General features: G+C 40.9%; 6 protein-coding genes across 6 annotated transcripts; 3 read left to right on the top strand and 3 right to left on the bottom strand. All coding sequences in view use genetic code 12, as the record gives it.

The window, feature by feature from the left end:
- Positions 1-794: 794 nt before the first annotated feature.
- On the top strand, positions 795-2753 carry BMT3 (Bmt3p; the record flags this gene model as incomplete). Its single annotated transcript, XM_051751029.1, has 1 exon — positions 795-2753. The coding sequence occupies one exon, from the start codon at positions 795-797 to the stop codon at positions 2751-2753; it is 1959 nt and encodes a 652-aa protein (XP_051609714.1).
- Positions 2754-2930: 177 nt separating this feature from the next.
- On the bottom strand, positions 2931-5042 carry GSY1 (glycogen (starch) synthase; the record flags this gene model as incomplete). The annotated part of the gene is made up of 1 exon (XM_051751028.1): positions 2931-5042. The coding sequence occupies one exon, from the start codon at positions 5040-5042 to the stop codon at positions 2931-2933; it is 2112 nt and encodes a 703-aa protein (XP_051609713.1).
- Positions 5043-7932: 2890 nt separating this feature from the next.
- KGF57_001785 (uncharacterized protein) lies at positions 7933-11166 on the top strand (the record flags this gene model as incomplete). Its single annotated transcript, XM_051751027.1, has 1 exon — positions 7933-11166. The coding sequence occupies one exon, from the start codon at positions 7933-7935 to the stop codon at positions 11164-11166; it is 3234 nt and encodes a 1077-aa protein (XP_051609712.1).
- Positions 11167-11251: 85 nt separating this feature from the next.
- Positions 11252-12376, bottom strand: FUS1 (Fus1p; the record flags this gene model as incomplete). The annotated part of the gene is made up of 1 exon (XM_051751026.1): positions 11252-12376. One exon carries the CDS (start codon positions 12374-12376, stop codon positions 11252-11254), a length of 1125 nt encoding a protein of 374 aa, XP_051609711.1.
- A 367-nt stretch (positions 12377-12743) lies between these two features.
- On the bottom strand, positions 12744-13598 carry DPP2 (phosphatidate phosphatase; the record flags this gene model as incomplete). Its single annotated transcript, XM_051751025.1, has 1 exon — positions 12744-13598. One exon carries the CDS (start codon positions 13596-13598, stop codon positions 12744-12746), a length of 855 nt encoding a protein of 284 aa, XP_051609710.1.
- Positions 13599-14278: 680 nt separating this feature from the next.
- Positions 14279-14749, top strand: EGD1 (Egd1p; the record flags this gene model as incomplete). Its single annotated transcript, XM_051751024.1, has 1 exon — positions 14279-14749. One exon carries the CDS (start codon positions 14279-14281, stop codon positions 14747-14749), a length of 471 nt encoding a protein of 156 aa, XP_051609709.1.
- Positions 14750-15381: the final 632 nt, after the last annotated feature.

The raw sequence follows: 15381 nt of genomic DNA, 5'->3' as shown, positions 1-15381 counted from the left end.
TCTCAAGCCAATGTACCAGCATTTCCAGTTCCAAGTTTGGTCAATCTTTGGGGTTTTGCAGCATCTTTTCCGGGGCCCCTGATATAGCTAGAGGATTTCCAACACTTCTTGAAGCATACTACTGGCTTGAATACCGCCCCGTTTGTCAATATCATCGTATTATGTAACTACTTATGCTGAATGGTACCATTTTAGGGTTTACTGACGACACCGCGACACCGGAGATGTGATCGGCGGAATTAAGCCAAGTCGCTAGAACATAAAAATAAACGACTAGGGAGCATGGAAAGGAGCTATGAGACAAGTCTAATATCCAGCCGCAAGAGAGGTACGGAAAAGAAAGGAACGTTACGCTGATAGAATGCTGCAAGATAGTAATAAGTAAATAAGCACTTCTCAGTTTCCATGAGAATTGGAGAAAAAGGGAGTATGAAGAATTGAGATTAACATTGAAACAAGAGCTATAGTTCTACTTAGGACAAGTCGTATCTGTATAAAGCTTAATGTCTATATGTAAAGAATATAGGTATTGGGTCACATCTGTGCAGGCATTACTCTTTGAAGAATAGTACCTCGCACATCTCCTGTGATAGTACCGTCTCCACCACAAATGCACGTGACTATGTTTATTTCTATTTTTATTTTTGGTTTTTTTTTTTTGTTTGTTTGTTTGAAGTTTGTTAATTAGCCTCAGGGGCTGTGATCCAGAGATATGCTTGGACCTTTTTTGAAGTAGCACAGGAAAAATAAAAAAAAAAAAGACAACCCGATTGCGAACTAGCTTGGTACTCAATATGATTACGATAGACAAACTTGAATTGCTCGATACTGGAACCCAGATATACTTGTTAACTGTTTTCATTTTGAGTCCAGTTTCTGTGTATTTCTTGTACAAGCAACATAAAGGGTCCTGGAGAAAGAAGCATGAGTGGGCCACCAATTTCGTCGCAATTTGCATAATCATACTAAATATTAACGCGTGGTACTTTCTAATATGGAGCTTGAAACAACATGGTGACAGATTGGATAGGTCCCTGTTGCACAAAGAACTTTTGAAAATGAACTTTGAACCTATCAAAGTGTCAGGATTCACTTTCGATGGTGAGCGACAGCACCTCCTAGCAACTTTGCCACAAGATTCGCATTCAGATATGGAATCGAATCAGCAGCATGACCAACTGAATGCAGTAGAAGAGAAGCCAGCTAATGATCAACTGAATACACAAGAGGAGAAGTCAGCCAAGGAGAAGTCAGCCAAGGAGAAGTCAGCCAAGGAGCAAGGCAAGTCTGGAAGACGAGATACTGCAGAGTCTTTTAATGCTGACGGGCTGTTTGACTGTAACACAATTCTAGTGAGGGATGAAACAAGTATTGCTGCATCGAAATCATACGACTTGAACCAAGAATCTGATTTGAAACTCTTGAGAGACCAATTGCAAGTGCTATCAAAAAACAAAGATGCCTATAAGCTATATTTTCAGGATGATCCAAGTCAACTGGAGGAGTACATTCTTCGAAAGAAATGGTTCAAGTTTTGCGGGAGCGCGGTTTGGATGGATCAGTATAAGGTTTACTTCATGGTTAATCGAATAGTGTACGCCAAAGATGAGAGACGAAATAATCCAACAATCTCGGTATTATCTGGTCAAGTCTTTGATAAAAACTGGCGTGAGATTAAGGGCTTCAAATTTCCTCATTCTGACTTGGTTTTTCCAACTATATTACCTCATGATGTGGATTTGGGGACAAGAGAGGAAAAAGTTGTTATTGGGAGCGAAGATCCAAGGATCATTTTGAATGAGTACAGAAACTCGGATGGAGATTTGATGCAAGAGCCGCTCATCATCTTTAATGCGAGAAGAACTAAAGTGAAATGGGCCCGTGCAATGAATATTTACCGACCTTTCAACGATCCCCAAGAAGTGATCTGTCTTGGAATCAAAGACAAGAAGAGAAGTTTCATTGAAAAGAACTGGGCACCATTTATTGATCATTTCAACGGCGAGAATGACGGCAACTCCATCAATTTCATTTACAACTTCAATCCATTGAGGATTATAAAGTGCAGTTTGCAAACTGGGGAATGTGTCAAAGTGTCGGGACCGAGATTTAATCCCATTGACGCCAACGACAATGCCGGTGTTTTACGAGGAGGGACGAACATTATACCGATACCCGATGAGTTTCTTCCTGATACGGAGGTTACCAGGAATCGGAAGTATTGGTTGGGTATTGCACGTTCTCACAATAACGACTGTGGCTGCATGCGCGAATTGTATCGACCTCATCTATTCTTGATGGCACGATTGTTGACCAAGGAAGATTCGTTTGAGCTAGTTTACGTCAGCTCCATGGTTGATTTCAACATCAATCCTGAGCCGTGGTCCAAGGGACATTCAAGCAAAGGGACATGCAGAGACGGAAAACTGGTGTTAATCCCCAACTCAATTGCGTACTGGGACGTTGACTATCGCGACGATGCGGATTACTTGGGAGTGACATTTAGTGAGGCTGATAGAACAAACAAACTTGTACATGTAAAGGGCATCCTTAAGCATATACATAAAGTGTTACATGATTCAAAAAAGAGAGAGGTGAAGGATGCTGGTGTAGGAGAAAGTGCAGAGCCAGCTGAACGTGGTGCTGGCCGCAAAACTGGGGAAATTGAGTTGTGCAATAAACTACTTGGATTCTGCTCTACGTATCTCGCAGGGGAATATTGTGAGGTTGCAGAAAAGATGTTTGCGTGGTGATTACATGCGAGGGGATGGTGGAGTGCAATGCTATGTAAATACAATTTAAGTAACTGTTTTATTTATTAAGCTCTAGAAGCAGTACTTTTTTTTTCTTTTTCTTCTTATGTTTGTTTATTAGCAGGTGGAAAAAAAAACCAGACCTAGAGGAGATGATTCACCTCATTAGAGTCATTTTTATTCAGACTTGTCTTCAGGGGGCACTGAGTTTCCTCTCAAAGTTAAGGGATAATGGTGGTCATCATCCCCATCCTCATTGTCGTCATCATTTGCACCCAAACCCAACTTGAAACCGACATAATCATCAGTATTCAAGCCTTCTTGGGCTTCTTGTAAACTTCCCAAATCTCCTGGAGTCATCAATCCTACTTTGGATCTGGGCGAGCCTGGTACCGAAAGTGGTCTTGTTAATTTAAGGTTTGCCGAGTTATTGAATGGATTGGCGCCATTCTTGAATTTGTCGGGATAAGCTCTTTTCAAGCTCAATTGACGGGCCTTTATGTACTCCAATCCCATTCGTTTCCAATCCAACAAGTCACTTAATCTTTCGGTTCTATTTCTCTGATTGATTCTTTGTCTTCTAGTCTTTTCGCAGAAATCAAACATGTACCCCGTCAACTGGTCAATTGATTCATCGACGGATTTCATTCTTCGATCAACAATGTAGATTCCGTAATCGCTAGTGTTTTCAATCAAGTCTTCCATGTAGCATCCGAATCCAGAGAGATTGGTTGTGATGGATGGAATACCCATGACCGTACATTCTGCTGGAGTATATCCCCATGGTTCATAGTAAGATGGGAAAACACCCAAATGGCAACCACGGACAAACTCGTCATAGTCCAACGACAAAATTGGGTTGTTGGCATTGAGAAATTCTGGGTGAAAAATGATTTTAACTCTATCCTCTGGGCGGTTAAACAATTGGACACGTCTGATTTGGTTCAAGATTGGATCGGTGTTATCGTCAATCATATTGTGGGTGACGATGGGTGGCAATCCGTCTCTTTTCAATGCATAGATTCTTCTCTTTAACAAAACACGATCTGCAGGTTTGATCAACTCATCAATTGATGGGACTTCGTTAGATTTCCCTGCCGCATGCTCGGAATTTGGGTATCTGGCACAATGTTCAAACAATCGCTCGCCCACTTTTTTTTGAACTTCTTCAATGGTTGATTCCAACTGTTTGACAACCGCTTGTCCTTTCAATGTTTCCACTGTGTAGGATTGGGTTCTGCCTGGCATGATAATGAATGCAACAACTGTCATTTTAGAACCACTTTCTTTCAATCTATGGTTCAATCTTGCTAAACTTTCAATGAAAAAATCGCAACCTTTATTTCTAAATTCGTATCTTCCAGCAATGAAGAAATACAAGGTATTTTCCAAATCAAAATCGTAATTTCCGTAAAAGTGTCCTTTAATAAACTCGTTAATCTTTTCCTTCTTCATGGCATGCAAGTTTTGGAATTCGTGAACAGCTTGGAATTTAACAACATTCAACCCATTGGGCAACACCCCATCGGGTTTTCTCTTTAACAAATGTTCACTTTCAAATGCAGTGATGTGGGAAACGGTGGTGAATACATCGGCTGAGTGAGTGGCTGATCTTTCTATGCAATAACGGTGGTAAATGCCTCGTTTACCGGCCTCGGCATCGACGTCAAAGTTGGCCAAGTTGTTGTAAAAATCGGTTGAGCCTGCACAAAGGTATCTTCCCAACAAAGTCGCATGCGTGGTGAATATGGTTGTGACATCGATTCTTCGTTTACGGCACAAGGGCAACGCAATACCCGCCAACCATTCATGGAAATGAGCAATAACGGCTCTGTCGCGGTCATTGTACACCAATTCGCCCAAGAACCAAGCAACCAAGTATCCCAACAAGATAGCTTCATTGGTTTCCAGATCGTGGTCAGGAGTAGGAATACCAGCTATATTCCACAAGTCTGCCTTCCATTCATTGAGAAAATGGCCGGCTGACCAAATGTCAAAAAGCAATACTCTTGGTGCACCTTCAATCAACCATCTTCCATAGAGCCAACGAATGCCTTTAGCAGACATTGAGTCCAAAGTTTGCTTGAGTAAAGGGTCCTTGACTGGTAACTCCTCCACTTCAATTTGGGCCGAGTTGTAGTTTAAAGGTCCAATAAGGGTGTAGCGTTCTCTATATTCAGCCACTGTGATGGGAGCTTTTGATTTTAGAACCGAGTAGATTCCCCCCACCTTGTGAGCAACTTCGGTAGCTACTTCGAAAAGTAGATGATTGGTGATGTCTCTAGTCATGATGATTGGATGAATTGGGATGAATTGAATGGAATGTTATAGCAGTACAAGAGGCACACAAATAGACATACACAGACACACTCACACGCAAAATTCAATTCAAATTCAAATTCAAATTCAAATTAAGCGCCTCTTGGACGAATGTTAGGGACCAAAAAAAAATAAAAATAAAAAAAAAAAATGAAACCAAAAGGAAAAAGGAAAAAGGAAAACCGGACGAATGAATGGAAGGGAAAAGATCCTAGGTGAGAATTGGTGGTTGGAAGTGTGGTGAGTGATGAAAAGGAGTCTTTATATGTATATAGTATAAGTAAGAAGCTACTCCGGGATAACAACTGAAGAATATATGTATATATATATATTACTGATGATTGAATGAAGGGGAAGCAAATATAAAGAGTTAAAAAGTTTTGGGGGGGTGGGCGGTGGGGGGGGTGTTTTTGTATCACTCAATTTTATCATTCATATCAATTTTAATTAGTTGACACAAAAACAAAACAGATGAGAGAAAAGAGGGGTTAATGGATGGAGTCATAAATATATATACATATACATACACATATATACAAATATATATATATATGTATATCTAAATAGACTAAATAGACTAAATACACTTTATTTGTTTGTATACATTGAAGTCAATCAAATACTAACAACAGTTGAACAACACAACACTAGAATTAGCAACAACTAAACTAAGTTACAATGTTGTTGCTTATTGTAATAGACAACCTTTAGCTGACTGTAACTCAATAGTTTATATATATATATATATGATACTATGTATGTATGTATGTATGTATGTATGTATGTATGTTGTATTGAAAATCTCACGGGTGAGGGTGAAGCGAGAGAATGAGAGATTAGACCATGTGGGGGTGGGGGTGGGGGGAGTTTGTGTGAACTCACTCATAGACAAACATGTATGCATCGTGTACATGTACATGTACAGTAGTGGTACGTAATAGAGTTGTCCGAGGTAGGGAATTGATATGGTTGTTCATCTTGTTGTTGTTGTTGGTGGTGGTGGTGCTGTTGTTGTTGGTGCTGCTAGTGCGGGTGGTTTTATGTGCATTTCATCATACACACGATATTGTAGATGAAATGATTACCTGTTTGTATGTATTGTATACAAACCAAATCATAAAGAATCAATATACACACAAAAGCATAATTTATCAAAGCCCTACTTTGGTCGTATATAATGATATATATATATAGATATATATATATGTATGTATGTATATAAAGATCATGGAGATGGTGGAGATGGTGGAGAAGGGAAAGGCAATAAAGGAGGCACACTCGTGCAGCTGGAATCTCTGAAACAGAGATGAAACAGAGATGAAGACAATTTTTAACAAAGAGCAATACACTTTACGGAGGAGCTAAAGTTCTTTCCCTATACTTACCCCGTTCATCACTCTTTACTCTCTTCCTCTCTCCCTCTCCCTCTCCCTCTCTCTCTCTTTGGTTAAAGTTGGTTGTGCTTATTGCCAATTGTTGAACAGTGCCACATGTTACCTGTACTAGTTTTTTTGAACAAAAATCGTGCCAATTCTTTGGTTCTGAGAAAGAAACTATTGTTACTGTTTACCAATTCAATAACTAACACCTAATGAAGAAGAAAGGTGGAGAAGAAGTAGAAGTAAAACAAAAGAGTTGCAATGGAAGTCTTTGGTATTGTCATTGGTATTCAAATGGGTGTATAGTTAATCCTTAGTAGAATCTTATCCAGTGGTACACGACTCCACTTTTTCTCTTGCCATGTTACAGCCACACTTTCAGTTACACTTACACTACCAATCACATTACCAAACACACTACCACTCTGAATTATAACAATAAAGAAAAAAACAATTGTATACACAGCCATACTCCAACTGTACAGCCACCCCAACTCCATCTCCAACTCCAACTCCTACAACAACAACAACAACAGCACTATGCTCAGAACAAGTACCGTTTACTAATATATACTTTGTTTGCACAGGAGATGCTATGTATCCATCGATAGATATATCAATACTACATTACTCTCATATACATCTTGTGACCAGAAATGCTGGAACAACAGAGAGAGATTCTCCTTCTTCCTCTTGGTTGAATAGTTTTTTAGTTACTTCCTTCTAGTTCTTCTTCACTTTCATCACTTGTTTTACGAAAGGTTTGTACATTCACTCCAAATAGTTAAACATACATACCTGCTATACACTATACTACCCCACGTAGACATGAATACCATTCAATCAATCTAAAGCAAGTATGAAAGACGAAAAAGAAAAAAAAAAAATTTTTTTTTGTTCAACAAAACAAAACAAAAAAAAACAAAACAAAACAAAATAAAACAATAGATCAACAACAAAACAAGAACACACTGCAGAAGGATCCAAAAAACTTCAATAAAGTAGCCTTATACCACACCACACAACACCTTTCGCACTCGTCACCACCCAACTGTCTGTTCAGGTGTCTCTCTAACCACAACCTGACTCTTTACTACATTCCCCGTTTCCTCCACGTACACACACACACACACCCAAGTTCATACGGTGTTAACATACCCCTACCACCAACTATCTATTCACTCCTTTCCCAATTTACACCACCATCCGTCCTTCTTTCTTTCACTTAAATTTTTTATTTTTCTTCACACAACATCCTTTTCGAGACAGACTTGACTGCATCAATCTGGCCAAAAGCTGACTCATCATACTGTGCTTCTTCCTCCCAATTTTCACGCAAGTATAACACTTTCCATTCACACACACACACACACACACATACACACACACATACACACACACATACACACACACATACACACACACACATATATATATATATATATTACACCGACATAGAGAGGCTGCGTAACAAGGAAAACATGAATGCTGTCAAGAAAAGACTTGGATCAAGCCAAAAAGGAAGTACCTCTCCAAGAAATACTCAAGATGGCAGCTTTGGCACAGGTGGTCGCACGCCTAGTACAACAAACACAGGACCTTCTGGTGCCTTGGATGCTGACCCTGATTTGGACGGATTGTCTCCTGAATTGGTTCCCATAGTCACTTTGTTATCTTCCCAATCGCATAGACGCTACAACGAAGGAATCTTTATGTTGTACTACGATCTCAATGGAGATGGAAAACCTGCTGACAGAGAGTGGCGTGAAGTATATGGGATCTTGACTGGAAATCAGTTGGCTTATTGGGATGCTGCAATTTTGGCTCAATTCAAAAACAATGCCGATGCATTACTAGAAGTATCGGCCAAACCCAGTTATATCAACTTCACGGACGCAGTTTATAGTGCAATGAAAACTTTACCAGCAGCAAAACAAAATTTGGATAATGTTGTTGTTGTTTCCACAACTTTAAAAAACAGATACATTTTGCAATTCAAATCCACCAAGGACTTGGAAACTTGGTATTGTGCCCTTAGGCTATCAAGCTTTGAATACAACTCCCTTCAAGCCGCTTATACCGGTGCGTTATTATCTGCACGAGGATCTCGGTTATCCGATATTCGAACAATTTTGGCCGAAAAACGTTTTGATCACGAAGATTGGATCAGTATAAGATACGGTAGTGGTATGGCTTGGAAACGATGCTACGCTGTTGTTGAGCCGTCTACTTTGAAAAGAAAAACTTTTGTTCCCGGGAGGATTCTTCTTTTCGAAAACGAACAGAAAAAGAAGAAACAATTGATGGCTGTTGTAACTGATGCATCTTCTGTTGCAGCCATATACCCTCAATCCCATCTCTTGATTGACCATTCAACCATGATTAAGATGGAAGGGTACATCAACTTCTCCTCACCAAGTTTGTCAACAAAAGTTTCAAAAAAAGACTTGGGGGATTTCAAGCAAACGTCAATATTCTTGATGCCTGAACAACACTCAGCCGTTCCCGGGTTCGACACCTTGATAAGATTTTTAGTACCGTTGTTTGATACATTTGGATTATATGGCAGACCAAAGAGATTGAAGGCCAACCGAAATGATGTTGATTCGCTATTGTTTGGATTGCCAACTCTTCCTAGGGTTCATTACTTGGAGCTTCTGGATATTCAACAGCTAGTCTCCAGAGGTGGTTTCATCAATTGGGATTTGAGAACATGGAATTTAGAGATCCAAAACTTGCTAAAGTCTAAAATCGAAAGAGGTTATGACGGATGTGGAAGTCAACGAGGTTACGCTGCTGCTGTGAGCAGTCTCAATAGTCCAGCTCTATCAAGTTCCCCTAGACTTCCAAGTAGTGGCACTGCGCTGACATTCAAAAGAAAGGACTCTTCCAATTTGTCGCGAGAAACAACACCACAGTCAGGAAATTTTGCACAACCTTTGTCGAAACAATCTACTCAGCTCAGCACGTCGCTACCTGGTCCAGCGCCAGCGCCACCACCACCACCGCCTCATCAACCCTCTACCATAGCACCTGGAGGAAAACGCTTGGACAAGAATATCAAAAACCTCGAAGTCGAAGTTCCTGCAATTCCACAAACAGTGAAAAACGGACACCTCGCGCCTGGAGCCACTACAAATCCGCATGATTCGGTTCAATTGGCAGAGATTTACCAAAAATACTCAGATTTGAAAACACCATCAGACAATTATGTTGATCGAAGAGAATTGCTTAATGGGTCACACGAACAATTCATGGAGGATGAATTGCCGTTGGGAATAAAACAGATGAACCTCAAAGACAGCATGTATCCTAAAAACGATAACGGATTGTTTAGTGATGATGATGACGATGATGACGAAGAGGAAAGTCTGCCTGGATCAGATAAGGGAAAGCTGCCAAGATTGTTAGATGTGCGCACAATTGCACACAACCCCAGTGAATCAAGTGTGTCTGTGGGTAGCTTGAGAGTCCCTACTCACGAGCAAAACGGCAGCTACTCATCTGTAATATCTCCTATGGCTCAATTCAATGACCTAAGCGATCAATATAAGAAAGTCGGAAATAGCGCTCCATTTTATGGCCTTCAAACAGATTCGTCTTCCAAAAATGACCCCAGTGCGGAACAATTTGGTGCAAATTTGGAAAATATTCCAACGAGTTACGCAACCGCCAACAAACCTCAACAGCAGCATCAGCAGCAGCAAATCCATCAACTGGCCCATCCTGATGATACTCAAAAGAATCATTCGCCAATTGCTCCTGGCGTTGTGTATCCAAATAACAAACCCAGATATATAGTATCACCCAACTCCTCACAAAACCATCTCAGCAAACCAGTACAGTCTGAAGTGCCACGTCAAATCCCATCTCCTGTGAAGAAGGATTTGCAATATCCGATTTCTCCAGGAAGAAAAGCACCCACCACTGACTTTTTACCAAGTGGCGATCAATCGAGACCAAAGGCAAATATACCAAAATCGAATAAACAGATTTTTGTTCCCCTTGATGGAAAACCAGGTCAAGATAATTATTACAATCAGGGGGGAATTCGCCATCAAAGCCCACAACAAAATGGATCTGAATACAACCTGTCAAGAGCTGAGTATCCTGAGTCTCGGCGTGCAGCTGCGCAGTCTCTGAATCAGCCTGCTCACCACCATCCTTTGCCTCGATTTCAAGTCAGTGCTTCGAACCAAACTATGCGCCCGCAGCAGATAGGAGGGCAACCAAGTCAGCCACTGGGAAGACAGCCACACTCTCAACCGTACCCACAACAACAAGTTCAACAAGTGCAACAAGTGCAACAAGTGCAACAACAGCACCAGCAACAATCTTCAATGGGTCCTCCTACTCAATACGGTGTCAGCCAGTCAAGACCTCCCCCTTTGCATCAAGGACAGCATTCGACACAACGCGGCAATCATATGCCCAAAGCTTCTGGACCACAGAGAAGCCCCAACACTGGTGCTTTTGGCCACCAACAAATGTCCAATCGCCCTCCACAGCCGCAAAACTACGCAACTCAGTCTCAACAGTTTGGACAGCCCAACAATTTTAGAAGCTATGACAACCAACAGTACCAGTACACACCAAATACCCAGTCTCCCGGTGGACAGAGAAATATGCCCCACAACCTGAATGCCCCAACATCATCTAGACATCCATACGCGCAGCAGTTTTCGAGGTCTTACAACTATGATGGTACAGCATAGCAGGATTGTAGGAGTTGCTCTTCTGATTTATAGCAACAGAGACAAACAACAAATTTTTTTCAGTGTCATAATTAAACATAAAACTCTATATACCCTCTAAACACATCAATGGAACCAACCCGATTTTTTGCTCTGAATCATCCAATTCAATGCCATTTTTCCTCAGAAGTCGAATTTTGCACCACCCGTCGCTGTATTTTTCAAGTAGTGTGCATTTATCTCCAATACGTATCGTCAACTCATCGTCAAGACTCTTGGTATACGGCGTAGTTACCGTGTACATATTCATCCTTGAGGAAGCTTGTCTGTTTCCAACTGTTTTGAGACCAAAGTGAGGTTCATTGTTGGATGCAATATAGTTTGGTCCTTTACTTCCTGCAACATCTAGAACTTGTGACTTGATGACTTCCCTATTGGCTCCAGACCCATTACTTATGTTGAATTTTTTCAAAAAAACCGGTGTCATAACAGACATGCGCTTAAGTAAACTAGGCTGCTCCTGAGACAGGAGTTCTTGTTCTTTATCCCTTGCTGGCCATAGTCGACTCAAACGATTCAATTGTTGCTTTAGATTTGAAGCCTGGTGGGGCTGGTGTTGCTCATAAACTTGATACTCTTTATCGGGATGCAAGTAATTGGTTGGAGAGAAGACTACGGGGTACGGCTTTTCCGTCAATGTTTCCCAACTGGGTCTCGAATAATTTTGGTTCAGAAGAATAGGCTTGGCGCTTGTAGTAACAACGTTGTCCTGATTAAATTCACGCTTCGATCTTCGCAACCGAAGAAAGTACCACACAGCCATAGCAACAAAAAATACAGCAAATATGGCAATAGGGACACCTACCGCAACGCCAACCTGAGTAGAGTTGGAAGTTGGAATATCGTTAAATTGCAAGCCTGATGATATATCTGATGCTGCACTTGTGCTGATGTGCGATGCTGAAGGTGAAGACGATTGTCGCGATTCTAGGCTAGTAGTAGGCAGCAAGGATGAAGTCGGTGTTGGCGCACTCTGTAAGGTTGTTCTCTTTTGTGTAGTTGTAGCTGTTGGTGAAATCGAGTAAGTAACTGCGCTAGAAACCACCATTTGGGTGGTGAGGGTGGAAACTGCCCACGACAAGTAGGCACCATTTGAATCCGATGACTCCGATGATAAAGTTGCTGTTCGCGTTAATGTCATAATCAAAGTTGCATCGTTTGTTGGGCTCATTTTTCGAATGAGTTAACTCGTGGGGTGGGGTGAGGTGGAACGAATACTGACGTTGAGCTTTAAAAAAAAAACAAAAAAAGAAAAAAAGATAAAAAAAAACTGGTGCACTATTCATAGCATTTATAATACATTGATAGATAGCATATCATGTTTGAAAGGTGTTAAAAAAGTGTGAAATAATTGCATTTGATGTATGGTAGTTCTTTGTTGCAAAGACCGATTTTAATTTGTGTGCTTTTCATCTTTGTCTGCCACGGCTTGAGGTTTGTTTCAGATTCGAAATTGTTTTACAACTCCAACGTTGGGTCCACAAGCAAACAATAAATCACCTCGTAGGTCTGCTTTGACCTGTTTTGTCATGGACAAACTATAAAGGCAAAACATGTTCTGGGGCATTCTTGAATGATCTAGGGCTGTCACATGTGTCACTTTGAATTCCACTCCAATAATGAAAATAAACCAGCAGAGCGATGGTGCTACCTAGCACGGAGCCTAATATCACATCCATGAAATGGTGTCTATAGTCCTGAACTCTACTCGATGCAACGTATGTAGCAAGTAGTAACGGCAAGAACACTAAAATGTACTTGTACATATGCTGTGGTGTTGAAGTGAACAACTTAAATTGACCTGATAGCCACAATGAAAGATACAAAAACGCTGCGAAACTGATGGATGAATGACCCGAAGGAGTGGACCTCATACCGTCCAACAAGAGCGGTACTCCCAATGGGGCGCTGCAAACACTGACGTCGAGTAACTCGCCTGGTTGATTATCAATTTTGACACCACATCTGGCTAAAAAGTCAGGCCGTGGTCGAGCAATCCAGTTCTTAAGAATATCTGTTACCACGCCGTCCAAAAAGATGGATAAGGCAAGCCCCAACAAACTGATCTGGAAAATGTGTAATGGATCATATTTTGAGCTGGTTTTATTGGTATAAGTTTTCAAAATTGTCACCGAAAACATGATGGCTAGGGGCAAAATGGATGCTAAAAGTATACATGCAATCCCGGAAACACGTTCTTCGGTTGCGAAAGGATGCGCTATTGACAAGTCGGTGATCAGAAATTGGCGTTGAAATGGGTTGGCATGTTCAGCTATACTAAAGAAATACACCAATAGGATAAGCACAACTGCCCAATCTGATGCATAGGCTTTGACGTTGGCATTCGTGGAGAGTTTTGAGCCAGTGGAGGGAGGGAGAGCTCGCGTATTCATCTTTCAAGGCATGAAGTGAAAGTGACAAATTCATGGAGGGCTCATTTTTTTGTTGTCGTCTGACAATATGGGGGGGGAGAGAGAAGATGGGTGGTGGGGGTTCGACACCTCTGAGCACCTTTATATACAGGATGCATAAACATTGTAACAGCATACACTCCGCTTCATTGGATAAATCACCCTACACCTTACTCAGTGTTTTATCAGAGATGTACATACAAGGTATACTCCTTTTGTAGTTAACATGATTCCTTCTGAAGAGGCAGCAGACCTATAGGTGGCAACTCTGTACGTCAGAATCTTCTGCTCATTCGTAAAATGATTTTTAGGAGACCCATTTCGAAACGTTGGCAAAACTTCGTTTGCTGAAAATACTCTCAAAAGACTTGCATCGCGTCTTCTTCGAACGCACAGATGCACATTTGTCAATTGAAAATGGATCAGTGCCGGTTACTCTTCCTCAAAGTATGTACTTTGGAATAGCAGATTGATGTCGTGCGAGGATAACCAAAAAGTTCTTTTTCGTTCTCTCTATTTTTTTCACTTCAATTTTTTTTTTTTTTTTTTTTTGTTTTTTGAGAGAGAAAAAAATTCAAAAATTTTCCAACAATCAAAAAGAAGGCCAGTTCCACAATTTGTTCTACCTTAGTGAAATTTTCAAAGAAAAGGAAGTGTTAAAAATGCCAGTAGATCCAGAAAAGTTAGCTAAATTGCAAAAGTCTACCGCTAAGAAAGTCGGTGGTTCTAGAGTCAAGGCAAAGAAGGGAGTCAAAACCGAGCAAGACGACTCCAAATTGATTGAGACTTTAGGCAAATTGAAAGCCACCAAAATTGAAGGCGTACAAGAAGCCAACTTTTTCAAAGAGGACGGTAAGGTCTTGCACTTCAACAGAGTTGGTGTCCAAGGTGCTCCAGCTTCCAACACGTTTGCTTTCACCGGATACCCACAAGAAAAGAACATTACTCAATTAATCCCACAAATCTTGCCTCAATTGGGTGCAGAGAACTTGGAAATATTGAGGCAATTAGCTGAGCAAATTCAAGCTGGAAAAACTCCAGGTGATGTCAACGCCGGAGCCGCTGCTGCCAATGAAGAGGCCAATGAAGATATTCCAGACTTGGTCGACCAAAAATTTGATGACGTTGAGTAGATTGAGCAGCACATGGACGTATTGGCTCAATTTATGAATGTTGTATATACATATCAGGATTTTAATGCTGGGCCGACCCTGTTCACCAGCGAGGACAGTGTGCGGCGAATAGTAATGTTTCCATAGATTTTTTCATGTATGTTAATCTACGTCGCATTGTTGGAGTCTCATTGTTATAAAGACTTTGTAAGATTGTAATGTAGCCTTGTGTGTGTGGGTATTTACGTGGGTGCTTTCCGTATTTACAAAGTGTATTTGTATGACCGTTTCTGTCGGTATCTTTGTTGTTGCACGCATAATTGTCAGATATTGAGAATCAAAATCAATCACACCAACTCCAAAGGACTCCAGCAAAGTGTACCTGTTTCCTAGATACAAACATGACTTCAGCAAAAGAAAAGTCAAAGCGCATATTCTGGATATACCAAACTTGCTTAATGTCTCACCAGATTGCATTCAGCTCCTTGATAATGAATCAACACATTATTACTTCAAGTTCACCAAACCACACACAGAATCTAGGATAGAAAGCTATACTAGGCAGAAAATCCAACTCACTTTACCGAGGCACAGCAGCTACAAGAGGAGTCTATATAGAGCACGGAGTTGGCCAATTTGGGACAAGATCCCCC

The sequence above is a fragment of the Candida theae genome, assembly GCF_024610275.1.
Source record: "Candida theae strain CBS 12239 chromosome Unknown scaffold104, whole genome shotgun sequence".
Classification (NCBI taxonomy): domain Eukaryota; kingdom Fungi; phylum Ascomycota; class Pichiomycetes; order Serinales; family Debaryomycetaceae; genus Lodderomyces; species Lodderomyces theae.
Note: the sequence above shows the minus strand (reverse complement) of the source record. Positions and strands in the feature narration are given on the sequence as shown.